Source organism: Colius striatus, chromosome 23, assembly GCF_028858725.1.
Source record: "Colius striatus isolate bColStr4 chromosome 23, bColStr4.1.hap1, whole genome shotgun sequence".
In the NCBI taxonomy this organism is placed as follows: Eukaryota; Metazoa; Chordata; class Aves; order Coliiformes; family Coliidae; genus Colius; species Colius striatus.
Window position 1 is genome coordinate 2,285,192 of NC_084781.1, and position 9,810 is coordinate 2,295,001.

The 9,810-nt window shown below is 60.8% G+C and overlaps 1 protein-coding gene across 2 annotated transcripts; it reads right to left on the reverse strand.

Moving 5' to 3' along the window:
• Positions 1 to 279: 279 nt before the first annotated feature.
• Positions 280 to 9,587, reverse strand: FEZ1 (fasciculation and elongation protein zeta 1). 2 transcript variants are annotated; one of them, XM_062014132.1, is made up of 10 exons: positions 9,519 to 9,587; positions 7,767 to 8,093; positions 5,901 to 5,997; positions 5,366 to 5,464; positions 4,581 to 4,779; positions 3,140 to 3,408; positions 1,968 to 2,048; positions 1,636 to 1,711; positions 1,444 to 1,509; positions 280 to 639 (listed from the first exon to the last, which is right to left on the reverse strand). In XM_062014132.1, exons 2-10 carry the CDS (start codon positions 8,039 to 8,041, stop codon positions 623 to 625), a joined length of 1,179 nt encoding a protein of 392 aa, XP_061870116.1. In that variant the 5' UTR covers positions 8,042 to 8,093; positions 9,519 to 9,587; the 3' UTR covers positions 280 to 622. The 2 variants fall into 2 exon arrangements, with proteins under 2 accessions (XP_061870116.1, XP_061870117.1); XM_062014133.1 differs by having other exon boundaries at positions 7,767 to 8,069; positions 9,519 to 9,584.
• Positions 9,588 to 9,810: the final 223 nt, after the last annotated feature.

Genomic DNA, 9,810 nt, shown 5'->3' on the forward strand with positions numbered 1-9,810 from the left:
ATCCTCCCCTCTAAATCTGCCTCTTCCTCCTCCAAAGTGATGCTCCCCTAAAATAAATGAGTCAATCCCCACCAAATGGATGATGCTCTCCCAAAATGAGCAATGATTTCCCCCCTCCCCACCCCCCAAATTAGGGAGTGTCCCCCAAAATGAATGACAAGCCCCAAAGCTGAGCAGTTCCAGAGCCACCCCCCCTCACCTTGGTGAATGAGACAATTAGGTTGATTTATTGAGGAAAAGGAAAGGTGAGTTGAGCATCTTTTGAAGCAGAAAAATGAGGCTGTGGAAAAGCAGCAGAAACCCTCCCCCTCAAAGAGGGAACTTCCAGCTGCATCTGGGTTAATTTGGGGAGTTCCTGAGCGTGGCAGCAGCAGCTTGTGTTGTTTTCTGCCCTAAAAGGTGGCTTTTTGTCAGCAAGCACCGTGGGAGGGGCAGAGACACCTTGTTTAATTAATGAAACGAATCCTTTATTCCCAGCTGTGCAAAGGGGGAGGGGAGGGTGGTGCAGGGGGGGCAGGAGAGAGGGCAGAGGAGGGGGTTGTGCTGCAGGAGACCCATTTTCCTCAGGTTTGGCCTCGTTTTTTTGGGGTGGGGGGGGCGCCGGGGTGAGGGCACGAGGGCATCAGGTTGGGCAGAGCACTGCAAAGAGAGAGAGGACGGGGTGGGCACCAGCGTGCACAAGGGTGCACTGAGATGTGGGGTGTGGGGATACAGGAGCATGCACAGGGGGAGGAGGCTGCACAAGGAAGCATGAGGGTGCACTGAGATGCACGAGTGTGTGGGGATGCAGGAGAGGGCATAGGGGGATGAGGCTGCATGTGAGTGCACAAGGAGGCACAAGCATGCACAGGGATGCATGAGCATGCAGAGGAGGGGTGAGGTAGCACATGGGTGCACAAGGAGGCACAAGTGTGCACAGGGATGCTCAAGGATGCATGAGCATGCAGAGGGGAATGAGGCAGCACATGGGTGCACAAGGAGGCACAAGTGTGCACAGGGATGCACAAGTGTGCAGGGGATGCACAAGAGCACACAGGGATGCATGAGGTGCATGTGGAGGCATGCTGATGCATGAGCACACACAGTGATGCATGAGGGTGCACAAGGGTGTGCAGGCTTGCAGTGGGATGCACAAAGGTGGGCAAGGGTGCACAATGATGCATGAGGGTGTGCAGGGGACGCAGAACTGTGTGGGGAGATGCACAGGTGACCAGGATGAACAGGGATGCAGAGGAGAGATGTGTGATGGATGGGGCACAAGGGGGCAAAGAGGGAGCCCATGAGGCTGCAGGAGGAGGCAGATGGTACAAGGGAGGATGCACAGTGAGCTACAAGGTGTGAGGATGCATGAGGGATGCACAGAAGGGATCCACAGCAGATGCACAGGGCCACAAGGGTTGAAGGATGCAGGAGGGGCTGCATGGGAGGGACACAGGTGGGTACCTTTGAGGATGTAGTCCGTGAGCAGCGTGGGCACCTTCTCATTCCCCTCCTTCATGGCAAACAGGACTGCAAGGGGGAACACAGCTATAAGCTTGGCTCCATTGCCCCCCAAATGGCCCTTTCCCCCAAAAAAAACCCAGCCTCATGGTAAAAAGCACCTTCCCCAAGGGGCAGCTTGAGCCCATAACTCACTGTTGGTGAGCATCTGCAGGTCCTCGACAGAGGGCGGTGAGCCCTTCTTCTCATAGGGAATCACCGTGTTCAGGTACTGCAAAAACACCCCAAAAACAGCCAGATGGACCACAACAGCCTCAGGGGTGGGGTTTTTTTTTGCAAGGGAGGGCATTTTGGGGAGAAACCCAGTGATTTTGGCAAGCTGCATTAGCAGGCTGCATGGGCTGGAGCAGTGTTGTATAATGACATTTTATAAGGGGCTTGGGGGATGAGGGGAATGGAGTGTGAGGGGTGGGGGGTGAAAGGGGACAGATTCTGGCAATATGGGGGCAAAAAGGGGGAAAAAGCACCTGCTTCTCGTTGGTGGTGGGGCCAAAGGTCTGGCGCAGGCCGGAGTGCAGGATGCTGGAGATGCCCTCCATGCTGAAGCGCTGGGGACACCTCCCTCATCACCAACGTCCCCACAGACTCCCTCCCACATCCCTCCATCCCCCCAGCCCCATCTGCCCAAACCACTCCCCTGTTCCCCATCCTTCCATCCCAGATCTCCCTGTCGCATGTCCCCCCATCCCTCACTTCCCCCATCATCCAACATCTGTCTCTGCACTCCCTTGACCCCTCATCCCTCTGCCCTGTATCCCCAGTCCATGTCCTCCCCATCCCTCATTCCCCTGCCCCATGGCCCCATCCCATTTCCCCATCTCCTCCCATCTTCCCCCCATCCCTCATCCCCCTCCCCCATGCCCATGTCCCATCCTATGCCCTCCCATCCTTCATCCCCCTGTCCCATGTCCCCATTCTGTCTCATCTCATCCCATCCCATCCTTCATCCCTCTGTCCCATGTCCTTGTCCCATCCCATGTCCCCCCATCTCTGATCCCCTTCCCTATGTCCCTGTCCCATATCCCCATCCTGTCTCATCTCATCCCCACCCCTCATCCCCCTGCCCCATGTCCCATCCCATCCCAGCTTCCCCCATCCCATTCCATCTCTCCCCACCCCTCATCCCCTTGCCCCATGCCCCCATCCCCTCCCATCTCCCCCTCTCTCTCATCCCCCTGCCCCATGTCCCATCCCATCTCCCCCCATCCCTCATCCCCCTGCCCCATGTCCCCATCCCATCCCATCTCCCCCCATCCCATTCCATCTCCTCCCACCACTCATCCCCCTGCCCCCTGTCTCCATCCTCATCCCTCATCCCCCTGCCCCATGTCCCCACCCTCATCCCCCTGCCCCATGTCCCCATCCCCATCCCCCTGTCCCCATCCCCACCCCTCATCCCCCTGCCCCACGTCCCCATCCCCATTCCCATCCCATCTCCCCCTATCCCTCATCCCCCTGCCCCATGTCCCATCCCATCCCATCTCCCCCCAACCCCACGTCCCCTGTCCCCATCCCCATCCCTCATCCCCCTGCCCCATGTCCCCTGTCCCCACCCCTCATCCCCCTGCCCCATGTCCCCATCCCCACCCCTCATCCCCCTGCCCCATGCCCCCTGTCCCCATCCCCATCCCTCGCACACCTTCCGCGGCATGTGGCTGCCGCCCTGGGGCCTGCCCTGCAGGCTGAGCCCGCGGTCGCGGCGGCGGCGCCGGGCGGCCTCTCTCTGCTCCCGCTGCTCTCCCTGCACGGCCAGCAGCGCGCCGATGAACGCCGTCTTCACCTCCTTCTCGAAGGCCAGCTCGTCCCGCCGCGCCAGCTGCGCCACCAGCTCCGCCGACAGCGCCCGGCTGGCCGCCTCCGCCCGGCCCGCTGCGGCCGACAGCTCCCGCGCCGACAGCCGGCCCAGCCCTGCGGCACAGCCAGCGCTCGCGGTGCCCACAGCCCGGTCCCGGCCCTGCCCTCACCCTGCCCAGCCGGCACTGACCCCTCAGCACCTCTGTTTTTGCCCAAAGTGACCCAAAATGACACAATCAGCAGCACAAAGCGGCGCCGGGAGCCGTCTGCCGGAGACAGCACGGAGCTCCCGGGGCCTGGATGTGTTTTTCTCTTAGGAACTGACAGTTTGGCCAATTATAAAAAGCAGTTTGGCCTCAGCGGGGATTTGGTGAAATAAAACCCCACCAAAACTCAGCAGCTGCCCCCAGAATGATCAGATTTGGGAGATCTGAGGTTGCAGTGCTAGTCCAAGGTACTGTCTAGAATCATTTTGGTTGGGAAAGCTGCTGCAGTCCCAGCCCTGCCCTCACCCTGCCCAGCCCAGCACCACCCCACGGCCTCAGCACCTCAGCCCCACGGCTTTGGGATCCCTCCAGGGCTGGGCACTGCCCCAGCTCCCTGGGCAGCCTGGCACAGGGCTGACACCCCTCTCAGGGAAACAGTTCTGCCTCAGCTCCAGCCTCAACCTCCCCTGGGGCAACTTGAGGCCTTTTTCTCTCGCCCTGTGGCTTGTGACCTGGGAGCAAAGATGGCCGCCCCTCCTCCCCTCAGCCTCCTGTCAGGGAGGTGCAGAGAGTGCTGCTGGCTGCCCTCAGCCTCCTCTTCTCCAGGCTCAACACCCCAGCTCCCTGGGCAGCCTGGCACGGGGGTTGGAAAACAGCTTGAAGCTGATGGAGTCCCAGCCCTGACTCCACTCTTCCAAGCCCAGCACTGACCCACAGCCCTCAGCTCCACGGCTTTGGGATCCCTCCAGGGCTGGGCACTCCCCCAGCTCCCTGGGCAGCCTGGCACAGGGCTGACACCCCTCTCAGGCTGACAACCCTTCCTCAACTTCCCCTGGGGCAACTTGAGCCCATCTCCTCTTATCCTATCAGTCCTTACTTGGGAGACTGACCCCCAGCCCACTCCAGCCTCCTGTCAGGAGAGTGCTCCTGTCTCCCCTCAGCCTCCTCCTCTCCAGGCTGAGCACCCCCATTCCCTCAGCCCCTCCCCAGCCCCTTGTGCTCCAGCCCCTTCCCCAACTTCGTTATATTTGGTTGGAATTGCCTCCAAAAAGGGACTGGCCTGGCTTCTGGTGGCTGTACCTTCGTGGGAGCAGTTGTTGTTGAAGGCAGGGGAGAAGGCACGCAGCTCACGCAGAAGGATGGGCTCCGTGCCACCGCCTTCCCCTTCAGCATCACCTTCAGTTTCCTCCTCCTCCTCCTCTTCATCATCCTCATCCCCCTCAGGGTCAGCCTCAGGGTCAGGAGAACTCTGCATCAGCTCCTCCAGCTCCTCAATGACCTGCAGGGCAGTGGCACGCTCCATTTGACCTTCACCTTGCATCTACACCCCCAGCTCCTTGCACCCACATCCACAACCTGCTCCCTTCATCCTCCCTCTGCACCTCCCATATATCCACCATCCTCCCACTCCATCCTCCATCCTCCTCCTGCATTCTCTATCTTCTCCATCCTCTCCTCCATCCTCCCTTTTCCTCTCCACTTGCATCCTGCTCCCTTCATCCTCCACCTGCATTCGCACCCACCTGTACCCTTTCCATCCCACATCCCTCTCTGCATCCCAATCCTACATCCCCACAGACACATCCAAATCTGCATCCTGGATCCTGCAGCCCCACCATCCCTCCATCCTACACCCCATCTGGCACCCACACCCCACCCCTGCCTGACCCCCACCCTCCCATCCTTCATCCCATGCTGCCCGTTTGCATCCAGCACCTGCACCCCACATTCCCACCCGAACCCAAACCCCCCACTGGCACCCAGATCTGCACCCCAAGAGGATGGGATTTGGTCCCTTTTGGGGGAATGGGACCAAAGGCCAGATTCTGGGGGGCACACAGGCTTTCAGGGGACCACATAGGTACCTGCTCAGCTGTCAGCAGTGGCTCCTCGTTGATGCCTGAGTCTTGCTCACTCCTCTCAGTCAGTTCCTCTTCCTCCTCCTCCTCCTCCTTCTCGCAGAGCTGCAGGAGGTAACAGGCTGAGTGGCCTCAGTGGCATCAAGAAACTTCCCTTCTCCCTTCACCAACAGGTTGTGGAACATCCAAATGGGTTCAATTCAATGGATTTAGGGGCATCTTTGCAACCCTCCCAAACCCCAAACGCAGCCATTCACAGTGTGAACTTACTGCACTGAAGAAAACGCTGTTTTCTAGCCCCAAACATACCCCACCTCACCCCTGCCTTGGAGGCAAACTGGCACAGACCACGTGGCCAAAGCAAACGCTTCATCTTGCCCGTTTCAGTGTGATTTCACCTCAAAACGTGGCCACCCACGTTTGCCATTGTGGGGTCTGCAGTGCCCTGATGGTGGTTGAGCCTTAGGGTGAAGCATGGCTTGGGGATCATGTAGGGACAGAGGGGTTGTGGGGAGCCAAGGAGTGGGGTGCTGAGATGTACCTGGGGGTCAGTGCCGTCGGGGGCCTCAGCCCCAGGGAGCAGCCAGGGCCGGGGGGAGCCTCGGGGGGCAAAGCCATCGGTGAGAGCATCCCAGACCCTGCAGGGAGGTGGGTGATGAACCAGGATCCCAAAACACCCCAAAATGCAGCTCTGGAAACACCCTGAAATGCCTCCAAATCCCAAAACACCGCTGAGGTGCCCAAAACAGCCCGAAACACCCCAAATCATTCCCTGGGAGACCCCCAAGTGCTGCTCTAAAAGGCCTCAAAGCTTCTCTAAATATCATTGTGAGATGTAGGGGAAAAAGGGGGGATGGGGGGGAAAAATGAGGGAAAAGATGGAAAAGGGAAGCAAAAAGGAGGAAAGGAGGAGGAAGAGAACAAATGGGGGAAAGGAGAGAAAAGAGGAGGGAAGTGGAGACGTGGTGCCACATCCACACACCTCCCAGTTCCCTCCAACTCACCCCAAAACCACCTGCTCCTCCCCACACGCCCCAAAATGCTCATTTTTGAGTATTTCCCTCATTCCCCTCCTCACCTGATCTCAATTCTCCCTTAAACCCAGTAATCCCCAACCCACAAAAGTGCCACAACCCCCTGTGTCCCCGATTTTAATGAAATCACTGCAATTAAGTGATTATCCTCCCCCAGATTTGCTTTGGTTTTCCCTCGCAGCGGCGATTTCTGGGTTAATTAGGGCAAGAATTGGTTAAGAATCTGGGAAACGAGCGCCTTTAAGGCCCCAGCCCAGCCCATCCCCCTCCTCTGCACACAGAGCTCATTCAAGAGACAGAGAGGGGGGAAAAAAAAAGCTCTGTTTTTGCCCAAAGTGACCCAAAATGACACAATCAGCAGCACAAAGCGGCGCCGGGAGCCGTCTGCCGGAGCCAGCACGGAGCTCCCGGGGCCTGGATGTGTTTTTCTCTTAGGAACTGACAGTTTGGCCAATTATAAAAAGCAGTTTGGCCTCAGCAGGGCTTTGGTGAAATAAAACCCCACCAAAACTCAGCAGCTGCCCCCAAAATGATCAGCTTTGGGAGATTTGAGGTTGCACTGCTAGTCCAAGGTACTGTCTAGAATCATTTTGGTTGGGAAAGCTGCTGCAGTCCCAGCCCTGCCCTCACCCTGCCCAGCCCAGCACCACCCCACGGCCTCAGCACCTCAGCCCCAGGGCTTTGGGATCCCTCCAGGGCTGAGCACTGCCCCAGCTCCCTGGGCAGCCTGGCACAGGGCTGACACCCCTCTCAGGGAAACAGTTCTGCCTCAGCTTCAGCCTCAGCCTCCCCTGGGGCAGCTTGAGGCTGTTTTAATCTGGAGAAGAGCCTGACCTCCAGCTCCCTGCAGCCTCCTGCCAGGGAATGTCAGAGAGTGCTGCTGGCTGCCCTCAGCCTCCTCTTCTCCAGGCTCAACACCCCCATTCCCTCAGCCCCTCCCCAGCCCCTTGTGCTCCAGCCCCTTCCCCAGCTCAGTGCCCGGCTCTGGCCACGCTGCAGCCCCTCAGTGTCCCTGTGGCAGTGAGTGAGGGGCCCAGCACTGACACAGCCCTGGAGCTGCAGCCTCCCCAGGGCCCAGCACAGGGGACAATCCCTGCCCTGCTCCTGCTGCCACCCCACTGCTGATCCCAGCCAGGATGCCCTTGGCCTTCTTGCCCCCCTGGGCATGCTGCTGGCTCCTGTTCAGCCGCCATCCATCAACATCTCAGGGTCATTCTCTCCTGTTACCTGGGCTTGGGGAGGCCCAAGGGCAGGACTCAGCCCTTGGCCTTGTTCAACCTCATCCCACTGCCCTCAGCCCTCAGCCTGGCCAGGGCCCTCCTGCCCTCACACCCAACTTCATTCCATCTGGCAGCAGGAGAAGCCTTACTCACTCCTCATCCTGGAGCCGCTCCTCCTCCTCCTGGGCCTGCAGATGGCCCCGCACGGGTGCCAGCCCCTCGGTGGCCGCGTCGTAGTTGCGGAAGCAGACGGTGAGCTTCTCGTCAAACTCCTGCACCAGGTCCTCCATGGACTTGAAGCTCATCATCTCGGCAGAGAAACTCTCCAGCTCGGCCAGCGCCGGGTCCGCGCCGCGCCGCGGGGTCCCGCCATCCTCCCCGGGGCCCTCCTCGAACTCCTCCTCCAGGCTCACCAGAGGTGCCTCCATGCTGCCCAGCGCCCGCACGCCGCCTCAGCTGAGGGAGGGGAGAGGCGCTGGGCTGCTCACAGGTCACAACGTGAGGCTTCCCCGTTCCCTTCGCTGCCCCTGTGCCTGCTAAAACCCTGCTGCCAGTGGGATTATCCCAACAGCATCTCAGTACTGACAAGGTGATGCTGTCCTAGGAGTGTTTTACTAGGAGCTACAAAGAGTGTCCCAAGGAGCTTTGGGCCTTAGCAGAGGCAGAGCATCCTGACAGCTCAGGAGCAGCCTGTGGAGGCTCCTTCCCTGGAGACATTCAACCCCTGCTGGATGAGTTCCTGTGTGCCCTACTCTAGGTGGTTCTGCTCTGGCAGAGGGGTTGCACTGGTGAGCTTTCAAGGGCCCTTCCAACCCTGACCCCAGGAGCATCTTGAGAGCATCTCAGCTGTGCCTTGGTAGCATCTCACAGCTTCTAACGAGGCTGGTGGGAGTATCCTGGTGGTATCTGAGCAGTAGCTGAGTAAAGGTGCCACCCAGGGCCAGGGGAGGAGAGCGTTTGGAGGGCAAAACCCCACCAGATTGGGAACCCTGGTCAGGTTGGCAGGACGAGGGGTAATGGAAAGAAGCTGGGACACAACGAGCTCCACTGGAACACGAGGAGCAAGTCCTTTGGTGCTGAGGTGAGGGAGCCCTGGCCCTGGCCCAGGGAGGGGGTGGAGGCTCCTTCTCAGGAGGTTTCCAACCCCACCTGGACACGTTCCCGTGCCCCCTGAGCCAGGGGAACCTGCTGTAGCTGATCTCTAAAGGTCCCTTCAGACCCCTGCCATTCTGTGACTGTCTGACTGGGGGCTTTGTGTGCACATCCCCCCCCACAACCCTCCCCCCAAACCTGCGCGGGCTGCGGGCGACCTCCGCGGTCCCCTCCTGGCAAAGGGAGGTGTGGTGGGGAGGGGGGATGTGAGGCAAGGGGACGAGCTTGGACCCCCCCTCAAAACACACCCCCGCACCGCCGGCGCCTGCGCACCCCACGCCGCAGCAGACGCGCCGAGATGCCGATGCGCAGCATCCCCGGGGCAGGCAGCGCCCCGCTCCCATCCCCTGATCGCCGACACTGACATCCCCTCAACCTCCCCTCCGTGCTGCACCCCCAAAATCCACACACGGCCGCCTCCCCCGCCGTGCGTGTCACCGCAACCCCCGATGCCCCCCGCACCCTCCATTCGGGCATCCTCCCCCCCCCCCCAACAAAGCACCGCTGCGGCACGAGACAAACCCCCCCAACACACAGCGTCCCTAAACCTACCCCGCAGCTCGCACTGCGACGCACCCCCAAAAACCCCTCCCCCGCGCCTGCTCGCCAGCGCACCCCTCCCGCACCCCGCACCGCGCCCGGGAGCCCCCCCGCACCCACCCCCGCAGCGCACATCCCCTCCTCGGGCTGCACCCGCACCGCAGGCCCGCGGACACCCCCGTCTCTCTCTCCGCCCCCCAGCCCCGCACTCACCTGCGGCCCCGCATCCTCCGCGCCGCGCTGGGGGGGTGCGGGCAGCGCGGGGGGGGGGCAGCGGTGCCGCGCTGCGCGTGCGCGGGGCAGGGGTGACGTCATCGGGAAGGTGGCTGAGGGAGCGCTGACGTCATCTGCCCCCCCCCCCCCCCCACACACACACCCGGGGGGGGGCTCCGGCCCTTTGTGAGCGCTGAGCTGCTGCTGCACTCCGCGCCCCGGCCGTGTCGATGTGTTCCTCGCTGCACATCTGCAGGAAGGCGGCCCGGCTGGGCTGCGGGGGATGAGAGAG

Coding starts and splice junctions, on each gene's coding strand:
- FEZ1 (XM_062014132.1), bottom strand. CDS start 8,041: ATGGAGGCACCTCTGGTGAGCCTGGAGGAGGAGTTCGAGGAGGGCCCC. Junction 5,465..5,900: donor CCGACGGCACTGACCCCCAG/GTACATCTCAGC, acceptor TACCTCCTGCAG/CTCTGCGAGAAGGAGGAGGA. Junction 1,712..1,967: donor CCACCACCAACGAGAAGCAG/GTGCTTTTTCCC, acceptor GTGTTTTTGCAG/TACCTGAACACGGTGATTCC.